Raw genomic sequence first — 14214 nt, forward strand, 5'->3', positions numbered from 1 at the left:
TTAAAATTTTAACAACAAAAAAAAATTCTCACACAACTAAATTGAAAATATATTTCGTAAAACTATCCCCGAATTAAAATATCCCTCACGCAACTATCTTTAATTTAACATCTCTTTTACAAGTAAAAATGTATATAATTAAATATAAATATAATTTTTATTTATTTATACTTATAAAATATTTATACAATTTTAATAAATTATAAATTATTATTATCTATTCTTAATTTAAATTTTTACTTTTAATTTAAAATCTCTTTTACAACTATTAATATATAAATAAATATATATAATTAAATATAAATATATCCCTCACAGAACTATCCTTAATTTAAAACATCTCTCACACAATTATCCTTAAACATAAATATAAATTTCTACTTATAAAATAATTCATTTACATTTATAAAATATTTATAAATTATAGATTATTATTATTATTATTAACTATCCTTCATTTAAAATATCAACCAAATACTCCTGCTTTTTAAAAATCATACAAATGTTGTATCAATATATTTTAAATATTGATCGTATTTTAATATTTCTGTGCAGCAAATTTTTAAATTACGGTTTAACGGCGGAAAGCTACATAATTTACGTTTTGTTGCATAATAATAAAATCTGCGCTTTGGATATTAAATTAAATTTTATTTTTTTCTCTCATAAAACGCTAAATATTTTATTGAGAATATATAAATTATCAATTTCAAGGGAAAGGGGAAAACCCCCAAAATAAACACCAAAAGACACTTTTTGTGTGTTTCTAAGAATATATTTTTAATACTGTTAATAAAAAAAATTCTGTAGCATTGAAATTGAAAACGAAATAAAAGAGAATAAACCGTCCCCCTTTTTACCTCAGAAAAGATTTTTTCTCTACTTTTACCTCAGAAAAGACGTTTTCTCTCTATTTTTACCACAGAAGACTTTTTCTCTCTTTATTTTTACCTCAGAAAAGACTTTTCTCTATTTTTACCTCAGAAAAGACGTTTTCTCTCTATTTTTACCTCAGAAAAGATGTTTTGTGTAGTTTTACCTCAGAAAAGATGTTTTCTCTTTATTTTTACCTCAGAAAAGATGTTTTCTCTCTCTTTATCTCAGAAAAGACTTTTCTCTCTCTATTTTTACCTCAGGAAAGACATTTTCTCTCACTATTTTTAAAAGGAAAAGCGTGAAACGCGTTATTATTGCAAATCCGAAATCGAGTTTTACACGCTCAGAAACACACACTCACACAAACGCACAAAAAGCAAAGACCGTTTTATAATAATTAAAATTGAAATTAAAAAAACAACGCAAGGCCACCTCGAACTGGATAGGTTTCACGCTGGAAACCAAAGAGCCTAAAACAAGCCGCAAAGGACGAAAATGGCGGCGAAAGATGGTGGCACCTGGTCCCCAAAAAAAGAAGAACAAATGAAGGAAGGAAAAAAATAAAAGAGAGATGGAGGGGGGGGGGGAAAGATGGGAAAGGAAATAAAGGAGATAAAAGAAAAAGGAAAAATAAAAGGAGGGATGGAAGAGAGAGAAAAGAAGGAAGAAAAGAGGGATGGAGGACAAGACAAAAAAGGAAGTGAAGGGAGAAAAAAGAGCAAGAAAAGGAGGGATGAAAGGGAGAAGGAAGGAAGGAAAGAAGGAGGTATGGAAGAGGGATGGAAGGAAAAATAGAAAAGAGGGAGGGATGAAAAGGAAAGAAAAGGTAGAAAAAGAAAAAGAAGGGAGATTGGAAGCAAGGGAGAAAAGAATGAGTTTTAGAGGGAAGAAAGGAGAAGAGAAAAAAGGAAGAACAGGAAGATGGAAGGCAAGAGAGAAGGAAGGAAAGGAGGACAAGAAGAGGTGAAAACTATCGTTTGCCGTTAAAAAGTGCGGCGTTTAAACAATCCGTCAAACACGCGAAGCTCAGTAGTACTAATTTTGCACAGCCGCTTCCTATTTCCCTCACATTTACCACAAAAAATTAACATTAAATCCCTCAAATTAAGGCACTTTTCTTTTTCGTTTTCTTTTAATACTGAGCGGAACAATTAAAAATGCGTCTTCCTCGTTATCGTCCCAAAAGTCCTTGAGAGAAACCGCTGCTTAATTATTATCCATGAAATCTTAATTTTTATTCTTCAAAGGTTTAAGGGTCGACATTCAACGTTTCTCGTTTTTACCGTTCTTTTGTTCGGAAGAAATACCTTTAACGGCTATTTCAATCGTTCAGTTAATTGTTTACGGCTGTAATTAGTGATTATCGATGCTTGATAAACGTAAGGGAAGAAAAACAAGCGTCCTTTCGTTAATCTGTTTCCTCAGAGAAAAGAAAAAAAAGTATTTATAGTGATCAACTGTGAAAATCGCCTCAGATTCCTCTCAAAAACAGCAGATTTTGAGTCAGAAATCAATACAGAAACGGAGAAATGCTTATAAATAGCTTGAAAAAACGCACTTTTCCGAATGGCGAAGTCGCAATTTTTACGTTAAAAACGTAAAAGCTAAAAAAATACACTATTGTTGATTAAAACAAAGTTATTCCCTCGAAAAATCCATTGGTCCAAAAAGGAAATTATATGCGCAATTTTTTGTTCTTTAGCCATTGTTCGTCAGAAAAGCCGTATTTTGTGCGCGCTTTCCCACATTTCCTGTCACATATTCTATAACTTTAGGCCCGAAATTCCTTCTACCTCGTCGGAATAAACTGGCTGCGCAAATTATCCCAAATGAAGGCGCAAAACGCATCCGACGGCCATGAAATAAAGGATATTAAGAATACGTCCCGTTGGAGAACGCAGCGCTTTGATGGACAATAGCCAGGAATAGGGGGGAAAAACGAAGACGAAGCGGCAACGGAGATTAAAGAAACCGGAAGGAATCTGAGGAAACGGGAGCAGAAGTGCGATGGAAGCGGCGGTCATTCGTTCTCGTCCGGGTTTTGTGGGTCGATGATTTTGACGTGCGTAAACGGGAAGAGGCCCTTCCGTCCGTGGATCTCCCCTTCCCATTGGCCGTTGATGTTCATCCGTGTCACTTTCACAATATCGCCGACCTGCACAAAAGAGAGGAACGATTAGAAACGCGGAACGCCGAGAACGCACGGACGGCGAGAATTCGCTCCAAAAAAGAACAACCTCAATCTTCCTCGCCTAAGAAAAACCACGTCGAATAACTGGGGTCGCAAGCCAAAAAATCATAATAATTATTGGGGTCACCGTAAAACGTGCGAAACTCTTTCAGGTTATTTTAAGAGCGGTAAAATCCCCAGAGTGAAATAAAACTTCTAATTAGTTATTGTGAGGTCCGGAAAATGGGACGGCAATTTGTAACTTTGTGTGTGTGACTGTTGGACACAGGTGCTAAAAATACGCAGGAAAATCAAAATTATTCCCAGTCTATCCTTTCACCCGTAACCCAACGTTTTGCCCGAAAACTGGGACGCAACAAAAAATGTTATAATAGCATTCATTTGGCCTTTCCCGAGTTAAAAGTTACCTCTCATGAGGTAAAAACACACTTTTCTGAGCCAAAAACTGTGTCTGATACGACTTTTCTGAGGTAAAAAGTGCCCCAATTAGCCTATCCTGAGGTAAAACCTGCCTCAATTAGCCTCTTCTGAGGTAAAACCCACCTGTATTAGTTTCACCTGAGGTAAAAATTTCCTCCATTAGCACTTCTTGAGGTAACACCTAGATCCATTAGCCTCTCCTGAGGTAAAAATTGCCTCCATTGGCATTTATTGAGGTAAAACGAACCTGCATTAGCCTCTCCTGAGGTAAAACCCGCTTCCATTACTCTCTTTTGAGATAAAACCTGCCTCTATTACCGTCTCCTAAGGTAAAACCCATTTCATAAGCTGCTCCTGAGGTAAAAATTGCCTTCACTAGCATTTCTTGAGGTAAAATCCATCTGCATTAGCCTCTCCTGAAGTAAAGACCAAGAGTGGCACGGAGAGAGCTTACCTCGAGCGCCAGGGCAGTCTTGTCATAGGCGCACGGGACCCGCTTCTGGATGGCTTTGGCATAGATGGGCCCGTTCTGGCCAGAGGGCAAGGGGGCGACCACGGCGCCGGCGGTCTGCGGCTGGGCATAGGCATGCGCAGGCTCAGGGATGCCGTAGCTGTTGGTGTGGCGGCCGCCACCAGGCTTGCTGAGCAGTGAGGGCCGCGCGAGCTTCTCGACGTAAGGGACGGGGATCATGCCCACCCGTCCGTCCTTGTTGCGGGCACTCCACCATTGCTCCTCCGGCTTCTCCACAATTGCCAGGATCTCTCCCTTCTTGAACGGGAGGTCCTCCGCGTCGTTTCCGGGGAAGTCGTAAAGCGTCCGGACATACTCGACGGTGGCATCTTCCGGGACAGGCGCAGCGGGCGTGGATCCGGGGGCCATTGGAGGGGCTGGGTATCTGGAAGGAGGAAGCGGGAGGCGGTTGCCATTAATATCAACATATAATCTGACGACGACCACCCTCCTCCCTCTTTCCTTCAGCAAAACCACCTTGTGAGGTAGTCCAGGACAATAAGGGAAACAATAAAGGTCCATTTTCCCACTTCCCTCTGTACAACCCTCTGAGGTAGGCCACATCGAAAGTTGAAGAAGGAAAGAGAACAGAGGTTAGATCCTCCCTCCCTGTCAACCCCATTCCCGTCTGCTCCAGCTTTTGTTCCGAACCTTGGGGCGGGTTCGAGGAGGGTGGTGGTGTCAAGGTAGTGGGCCTTGTAGAAGTCGAGGAGGGCTGGGAGGCTCTCGAACTCCTGCTCGCCGATCTTGAAGCGCCTCCCAGGCAAGGAGTTGATGATGTAGTGGGAGACGCGGGAGTTTTCCGAAACCGAGAGGACGTAATCTCCTGGACATGTCGATGAGTCTCGCACTAGGAACGTGCCGTGGCGCTGGCCCTGGAGGCGCCCGGCTGCCTCCGCCCGGGATAACGGACCTGCGTACCACGAGGAGCGCTCTGAGGCATCGAAGCGGCCAGGTAATGACGGCAACGGGGTGGAAGAGGACATTCTTGGACTCAAAAAAAGGCCAGAGGAAAGGTTTACCTCAGAAAAATAAAACTCTGCCTCAGGAAAGGCTAATGGAGGCGGGGTTTACCTCAAGAAATGCCAATGGAGGCAATTTTTACCTCAGCAGAGGCTAGTGGGGGCAATTTTTACCTCAGGAGAGGCTAGTGGAGGCAGTTTTCACCTCAGGAGAGGCTAATGGAGGTGGCTTTTAGCTCAGGAAAGTCTGAGGCACTTTTTAACTCAGGAAAGTCTATCACAGGCACTTTTTACATCAGAAAATATCCTTCTACCTCATAAGAGGCAAATTTTACCTCACGAAAGGTCAAAAGAAAGAGGTTTTACTTCAAAAGTATTTTTGTCCTCAGAAAAGGCCACCAGGGAGCAGTTTTAACTGAAGAGAGGCCACTTTTACCGCCAAAAAGCCTAATGAAAACAAGCTTTAGCTTTTAAAAAAGTAAATTTTAGCTCAGGAAAGCGCAGTGGAAGCAAGTTTTACTTCAGTGTAAGTGAATTTTAGCTCAAAAAAACCCCAAACGATGGGAAGTTGAACCTCAAGAAACTTTCCTCTCAGGAAAGGTAATCAAGAGAGGTGTTATATCACAGACTTTTGCCTCAGGAAAGGCCAGCGAGGGGAGGTTTTACCTCAAAATAAGTCATTTTTAACTTTAAAAAGGCCAATGGAAGCAGCTTTACCCAATAAAAAGTAACTTTTACATCAGGAAAGGCAAATGCAGTCAAGCTTTACATCAGAAAAAGCAACCTTTGGCTCAAAGTGCGTAATATTAGGAAGTTTTTACCTCAGGAAAGGCTAACTTTTACCTCAAAAAGGCCAACAGTTGGAGGTTTTACCTCAGGAAAAGCCAAGAGATGCAAGATTTACCTCAGAAAAGCTAACTTTTACCTCAAAAAGGTCAGTGGCGGGGAGTTTTACTTCAGAAAAAGCAACTTCTGCCTCAGGAAAGGCCAATAGGAGGAGGTTTCGCCTCAGGAAAGTAACTTTCCTCTCAAGAGGGGTAAGTTTTACCTCAGAAGAGGCCGCCGGGGGTCGCTCCTGAGGCAAAAACCAAAGGCCTCGAAGATTTATGAGGAGAAAAAGAGGAGCAGAGAGGCATGGCCGCCACACCCGCCGTCTTCTCCCGCCCGCGGAGGCTCCCGCTGCCGAAGCCGAGGAGCCAAAATGGCGGCCCAGGGCCCGAGAGGGAGGGGAAAGGAGCCCCGCCTCCCTGCGCAGGCGCGAAGGAGCCGCCATCACGCGTCACGCGCGAACGCAAAGTGGGCGTTTCGACATAGCCTCCCCGCAGTTCTCAAACTACATTTCCCATGAGGCACCGGGGCACGTTTATAACCTTCCCTTGAGGCACTTTAAGCTAAATAATTCCCATGAAGAACTTTATCATGAAGTGTTGATATAGAATTTAAGGCTTCGAAATATGTAGTTGGGTGACTACATTTCCCATCATGCACCAAGTTTTTGAGACTTCCCATAAAGCCTCGCGAGAAGAGAAGGCTTTTCTTTTATGGTAGAGCTATGAAAATATAGAGGTTGACAAGAAAGTGGGGGAGACACAACTTCCGGATTTTGTTTGCCCCCTAAAATTTTAAAATTATTTTCATTTCCCAGAATCCTCCATAATTAAAGCCTTTATTTTATAATTATAATTTAATTTCTGGCCGTCTGAGAAATATTCCTATTTAACAGAATGGAAAAATAAGAAATAAAAACATAATTAAAGGAAACATTTTATTTATTTATTTATTTATTTATTTATAGGATGGAACCTTTATTTTATTATTTGCTTAATTAGTGGGGTTTATTTTATTCTATACATAATAAATAACACCATTATTTTATTCATTATTTAATAAATAAAACTTTATTTTAATTATTGGCCTGTTACAGACAGCCAAAATAAAGCTGCTTCGAGTCACAGTGGAGGTATGGTGTTTCAATGATGCATGCGTCCTAAGAGTCCAGAAGCCACACCAAAGCCACACTCCAGTCCTTAGGGCTGGAGTGTGGCTTTGGTGCAACTTCTGGACTCTTAGGACACATGCATCATTGAAACACCATACCTCCACTGTGACTCGAAGCAGCTTTATTTTGGCTGTCTGTATTTACTTAATTTGTGGGTTCAGCCGCCATTATTATTGTCACCTTGTTTTTTACCTCAGAGGTTAAAAAAAAGGAGCCATTTTCTGAGGTAAATTTTGACAGGAGCCGTTTTACCTCCTTTTTTCCCTCTCACAGCTTTCAACAAGCAAACATCCCCTGACGTTTCTTGGACTACATTTCCCAGAATCCCCCAGACAAACACGGTTTCCTTTCTGTATTTGTTTTCCTTTTTAATGGGGTTAAAAGTCCAACAAACGCAAAAACCCGAAAGAAAAAACGCGCCCATCTCAGTTTCTTCGAAATTGATATTTAAAAAAGACGATTAATCGCCTCACTCCGTTCCCATTAATGGCAAATATGGTGGAGAAGAAAAACCGCCCGTAATGTCCTTCGCTGCGCAAATCCTACGCCATCTTTCCTCCACAAAAACCCGTAAATTAATCCCTGAAAACTCTGCGCAGGTCGGGCGGCCATTTTGCGCCAATAGGCCCAGTCCAATAATTGTTCAATCGTCGCTCAGTTCTTCGAGGTCGTCCCAATCCAGGACGCTGCTCATGTCCTCGACGCCGTGCGCCAGTCCTCCCGTGCTGTTGCCGCGCCACCTCTCCACTGGCGACCGTTCAACGTCCAGCACCACCGACCTGGGGACGGTGATGACGCAGGCGGCCATCCCTGCAACGTCCTTCTCCAGCGACGGGCCTTGCTCCCAGCGGTCGTGCTGCGCGTCGTAGATGTGGACACTGTCCGTGCGTTTGCCGTGGTTGTGAGAGCGGCCTCCGATGACATAGATAGTGTGGTCCAGGACGGCAAGGCCGGATTCACCGTGGCCGCTGGGGAGCGGTGCGACTATCGTCCATTGCGCAGAGTTTGGCGAGTAGCAAGCCACCTGAGTAAAAAACGAAAAAGGAGAATTCGCTCCATGGTTAATGTCTGTAGGACGTTGGCCATAGAGTTGTGCTGAAGGACCTAGAGATTCCTAGAGAGGACACTCCACTAGGCCTTTGTAGCTCCTCCAGCGCAACTCTATGGTCAGCTTTAACTAAAAGTGGCACTGAAAGACCTAGAGATTCCTAGAGAGCATGCTCTGCTAGGCCTTTGTAGCTCCTCCAGCGCAACTCTATGGTCAACCTTAACTAAAAGTGGCACTGAAAGACCTAGAGATTCCCAGAGGATGCTCTGCTAGGCCTTTGCAGCTCCTCCAGGGCAACTCTATGGTTAGTGTGTGTCAGACATTGACCATAGAGTTGTGCTGGAGGACCTGGAGGTTCCTAGAGAGGTGTTTCGGGGTTTAAAATGGCGGGAGACACAGTCACAACGATTCCTCACCTCCAGGACGTCCTTCCGAAACCCCATTTCTTTGGCACTGCCCCCGACGACGTACAGCTTCCCCATCAAGGCGGCCATGCTGTGCCAGGCCCGCCTGAAAGGACTGTCGGGGAGGTCCTCCCAGCGGTTCGCCATGGGGTCATAGCAGCGCAGCTCCTTGAGGTACTCTTCGCCGCGTCTCCCGCACACGACGTACATCTTCCCCTCCAAGGTCGCCCCGGCGTGAGCGTAGACCTGCATCAGGAAGGAAAAACGCGGTTACGTGGAAGTCAGTGGGACATGCAGGAACTCACAATCCTGCCATGCAGGAACTCTCAATCAAAGCACAACTGAAAAATGGTTGCCATTTAATACATAGTATACATTATTAATATTATCATTATTATTATTATTATATACAATACAAAATAAATTTATATAAAACATTAATATTATAATATTTTATTATATTAATATGTAATAAAATATTATAATATTGATGTTTTATAAAAATATATTATAACATAATTGTAATTATATATTAAATGAAATTATTATTTTCTTGCATATATTTTCATATTATATAATTAGGTAATTATATATATGATACAAGGTAAAATATAAATATAATATACAATATTAATATTTTATATACTATATGTAGTAATATATTTATTATAAATAGTATTAATATATTATCATTATATATATAAAATATATATTATATTAGATGACATATATATATATAAAATCATAATATAATTATAAACCTATATTAAATTAAATTATTATTTTCTTGTATATATTTTCTTATAATTTATATAATTAGCTAATAATGACATGATACAAGGTAAAATATATAATAATATATTAAAATATTAATATTTTATATAATTAGGTAATAATATGATACAATGTAAAATGTATAATATGTAATGATATAATATAAATATTTTAGATAATTATGTAATAATAATATATGATACAAGGCAAATATATATAATATATAATGATATAAAATAATATTAACATATTATCTAATTAGGTAATAACAATAAGATATAAGGTTAAAATATATAAAATAATATATAGTGACATAATATTAATATTTTACATAATTAGGTAATAATATTATATGATACAAGGTTAAAATATATAATATAATATGTAATGATATAATATAATATTAATATATAAAATACTATATGTAAAACATAATAATAATAATAATAATAATAATAATAATAATAATATGTTTTATTTTTATACCACTTTTCCGAGGTGATCAAAGTGGTTCATAGAATCAATAAAAATTAACACATCATAAAAACAACCTCAAAAAACCCCCAATAAAAATAGAACAACATGCAATAAAGACAAGCAAGATGGTGGTTGGGAGGAGGGCTTGTCTTCTTAGCAGGCAGAGGCCTGTTGTTGCTGCCCTGCTTCTCTCCTATCATTATGTAATTATATATATATAAAAGCACATATAATTAAAATTATATCTATCTATCTATCTATCTATCTATATATATAAAACATATATATGTTTTATATATATATATATATATATATATATATACACACACATACAATAATGTAAAATATTGATTAATTTTATTAAACTCCTTACGTTTCGACGCGATGCGATGCACCCGTGTTCACGCTTACCTCCTTCCGTAGCGGAGCGACGTACTCCCAGGCGTCCGTCCATGGGTCGTACCTCTCAACCTCGCACAGGTCTTCACGGTAATCGCGCCCGGCCACAGCATAGATGTGTTTGCCAAGGACGCAGACCGCCAAGTCGGCATGCTCCTGCTGGAGCGAACGGATCTGGAACCAACGGTTGTGGCGCGGGTCGTACCTATATGCAAATAACGCAAATGGTGTATTATTAAGATATTAGGTTCTCACGGCGCAAAATTGGCGCGTTTTTCGTGTGTCGTGGGTGTCTCACCTCCAGCACCGCGCCTCCGCCCGGTAACCACGCACATTGTTGTCACCCCCGATGAGGTATACAAAGTCGTTGAACACGGCGACCCCCTGGTTGGACAACATTGGCGCTGATGTGGCGGCGAATTGGCGCCATCCGCGCAGGACGGGGTTCAGGATCCAGGCCTGGCGGGTGAGCACTGCGGACCGGGCTTCGCGCATCCCCCCGAAGCCCACCACGCAGCGGAACTGCGACCGGAGACGCGTGCGGGGTGTCTGGAGGACAGGCTGGAACGCCTCGTCGCGGTGGTATGCCAGCGAGGCGGCGACAGTCTCTTTCAGCGGACAAGCGCCGAGGCGGTCGTGCAGGCGCTGGAGGATGGCGGTGTCCATCAACGTGAACCGGACGGCGTCCAGGAGCGGCGGCTGCTGCGCCAACGAGATGCGGTCCGCCTCAAGGTCCTCGGCGGTGTAATGGTAGAGCAGCGCGCCTTCGTAGACCTCATTCTCAGACGCCGCTTGGAGCGCGTCGCTGCCGAGGAGGGCGAGGAGCTTGTCCAGCGGCATGCGGCGGTAGGCCTCCGTCCGCGAGAAGCCAACGAAGTTCCTGAGGACGAAGGCGTCCAGGTGGTCGCTTAGGCGGCGCAAGGCGTAGAGGTCGGCCAGGCGGTAGGCGTCCAGGATGTTGTCGGCATCCACCCAGGCGGCCAGGAAGTCACAGCAGAAGCGCATCACCTCCGGGATCTGCAGAGAGGACCGCAAATTCGTATCTGCAGAGCATTTAATTTCGCTGATTGCGTGCCTCTCGCACCAAGCCCCCCGCCACGAAATCCGTGGCTCACCTGAAGGTGGCAGGACGCGGCGAGGATCTCCTCCACGTTGCTCAGCCTGACCTCCAGCTCTGAGGTGTAGATGAAGTTCAGGATCTGGCACATGGCAGCATACGAAACGCCCTGGATCTGGACCTCCTCCTGCACTGCTTCCCTCAGGCCTCCAGTGAACATGCCCCTGGAACAGACGCAACAGGGGGGGATACGGGGACATATATAACATGGAGCACCCCTCTGTTCCTTTATTCCCCTTCCCGTAACTTACCCCTATTCCCCTAGCAATACCCTATTCTAGTAAAATTCCCCTATCCCTATAACATTCCCTTGTTCCTGTGACATTCCCCTATTCCCCTAACATTCCCCTATCCTCCTAACAGTCCCCTATTCTCCTAACAGTCCCGTAACATTCCCCTATTCCCCTACACTCCCCTATCCCCCTAACATTCACCTATCTTCCTAACTTCCTATCCTCCTAACCTTCTCCTATTCCCGTAACCTTCCCCTATCCCCCTAACCTTCCCCTATCCCCCTAACCTCCCCCTATCCTCCTACCCTTCCCATAACATTCCTCTATTCCCCTAACATTCTCTTAATCCCAACCTTCCCTGATTCCTGTAACATTCCCCTATTCCCCTCTCCTCCTAACCCTCCCCCATTCTCCTAACATTCCCCAATCCCCCTAACATCCCCCTATTCCCCTAGATTCCCCTATCATCCTAATCTTCCCTGATCCCCCTAACTTCCCCCTATCCCACTACCCTTCCCTGATCCCTGTAACGCTCCCCTGAGAGTGGGACGCACCTGAAGTAGTCGCACGACGCGGCGAGGAGGATGCGGTGAGCGGGGAGGGCCCTCCCTTCGACACGGAGGGCGACGTCGAAGAGGACCCCTCTCTCCCGGAGGGCTCCCAACCCGCTCAGCAGGGACTGGGAATGATGGGCGCTGCGGTAGGTCTTGCTGGGTGGACCCTTCCCCAGAGAGGAGGAGGATGACAAGGACAAAGGAGGAGGATCCGGGGAAGGATGACCAGCGCCATCTGCCATCTTGGGGGGGATCATATGCCATGGGATTATTATTATGGAACTTTACACATATTAAACATATGTTAAATTAATATATATAATTTTATATAATTTATATCATAATGTATAATCAAGGTCTCCTGTCACAGTGTAGGACTACCACTGCCCCCTCCCGAATGTCCCTTCTCGCTTGCTGCCCCTTACTCCTGGAACCTTCTTCCCCCACATGCACACCTCATCACTTCTCTACCCAGTTTCAAAACTGAGTTAAAGACTATATTGTTTAGAGAACTGTTCCCAGAGGCGAGCCCCTCTCTGACCCAGGAAGCCTCCTTTTAACCATCCATTAAGAAGCCAAGCCCTTCCTCCAGTCCATCTGCCTTGGTCCAGGCCTCGGAGGTGGAGAAGAACTGCTGGACCTGATCCCATTCCCCACCACCACTCCCTTGTCCTTTTGTGTCATGTCTTCTTAGATTGTAAGCCTGAGGGCAGGGAACCGTCTAACTAAAAGATTGTATGTACAGTGCTGTGTAAATTTACAGCGCTTTATAAATAAAGGTTAATAATAGTAATAATAATATATATAATATAATGCATATATATGCCATATATTATCAAATATCTATTATAATAGATGTTATATTATAATTTATATCATACACAGACGTATATACATAATACATATATTGTATTATACATATGTGTAATACATATATAATACATACACACACATAAATAAAACACTTATATTATATAACATATATATTATATATTACAATGTAACTATATTATAATATATTATATTACAACATGTTCATGTTATATTATAATATATTATAAGATATTAACACATATATTATAGTTTATATTTTACGTACATATATAAATGCATGTTATATATAGATACATATTATATATATATATATGTATATATAATTTATATTTTTGTCTCTTATTTACAGTTTTATTTATTTAAAATATTTTTTATTTTAATAACCATCTGTTTCAAAATTGTAATAAATTATTACAATTAAATTAAATAACAATAATAATTAAAAAGGAATTAAGTTGATGTAATTATTATTATTTAGTTTAACTTAATTTTTTAACGTTTTTTAACATAATATTTTTAATATAATAAATAAATATTATAAAATGTGTACATATTACGTGTGTTTGTGTGTGTGTGTGTGTGTGTGTATATATATATATATATGTGTGTGTGTGTATATATATAATTTTATAATATATGCTTGTCCCTTCATATTTGAGCATTTGATTGACATGTTCCTCTCTAGGTCCTCCAGTGCAACTCTGTGGGCAATTTTAACTAAAGGTTGCACTTAAAAGTGTAATTATATATATATATATATATATATAATACAACTACACAGACAAACACATAGATATAGGGGGGCATTATGAGGACTCCCTATACATAATTTTCCCCTGAAGACTACAACTCCCATCATCCCCAATGTCTGGAAGGACAAGGAAGTGTTTGTGGAGTATGGGCGTTGCAGTGGGTTCAAGCAACAGAACGCATTCCCTTGTGGACTACAACTCCCACAATCCCCAGGAATTCCTAAAGACTCTGGGTTGTGGGTGATGGGAACTGCAATGGTTGTGGTGCATGATGGAAGTTGTAGTTTATTGGTGAAAAGAGGAGGAGCTTAATAGGAGAGGTAAAATTATTATCTGGGAGAGTGCAGCAGCTCCCATCACCCCCAGAGGAGGGAGGGGGAGGCACTCTGCACACGCTCAGAGGGTGACTCACCTCGAAAACTCTTCTTCGCCCACTTACTTCCGCTTGCCCTCACTACAGCACCTACTTCCGGCTTCACTTGCCAGGGGCCATAGAGCACACAGCTTTGCCCAGAGCGGCTAGTCCACCGCAATTTGTACGCATGGGAGCGTCGCGAGCGTCATTTGCACTGCTGCGCATGCGCAGGAGGCCCTCCCTGCTAGGCCCTTTCTGGCTCAAGTGCAGCGAAGGTGCCAGGCGTTTGAAGCAGGAGTCCTCACTGC

General features: G+C 42.1%; 2 protein-coding genes across 2 annotated transcripts; both read right to left on the reverse strand.

The window, feature by feature from the left end:
• Window positions 1-1246: 1246 nt before the first annotated feature.
• Window positions 1247-6190, reverse strand: LOC149308579 (crk-like protein). Its single transcript, XM_089536049.1, has 3 exons — window positions 4650-6190; window positions 3942-4383; window positions 1247-3031 (listed from the first exon to the last, which is right to left on the reverse strand). The coding sequence occupies exons 1-3, from the start codon at window positions 4982-4984 to the stop codon at window positions 2897-2899; spliced, it is 912 nt and encodes a 303-aa protein (XP_089392175.1). The 5' UTR covers window positions 4985-6190; the 3' UTR covers window positions 1247-2896.
• Window positions 6191-7116: 926 nt separating this feature from the next.
• LOC149308580 (kelch-like protein 22) lies at window positions 7117-14076 on the reverse strand. The gene is made up of 7 exons (XM_089536048.1): window positions 13964-14076; window positions 11966-12207; window positions 11177-11342; window positions 10360-11078; window positions 10074-10266; window positions 8424-8657; window positions 7117-7983 (listed from the first exon to the last, which is right to left on the reverse strand). The coding sequence occupies exons 2-7, from the start codon at window positions 12205-12207 to the stop codon at window positions 7603-7605; spliced, it is 1935 nt and encodes a 644-aa protein (XP_089392174.1). The 5' UTR covers window positions 13964-14076; the 3' UTR covers window positions 7117-7602.
• Window positions 14077-14214: the final 138 nt, after the last annotated feature.

The sequence above is a fragment of the Sceloporus occidentalis genome, unplaced genomic scaffold (genome assembly GCF_023333645.1).
Source record: "Sceloporus occidentalis isolate IW3139 unplaced genomic scaffold, rSceOcc1.0.p SCAF_8, whole genome shotgun sequence".
In the NCBI taxonomy this organism is placed as follows: domain Eukaryota; kingdom Metazoa; phylum Chordata; class Lepidosauria; order Squamata; family Phrynosomatidae; genus Sceloporus; species Sceloporus occidentalis.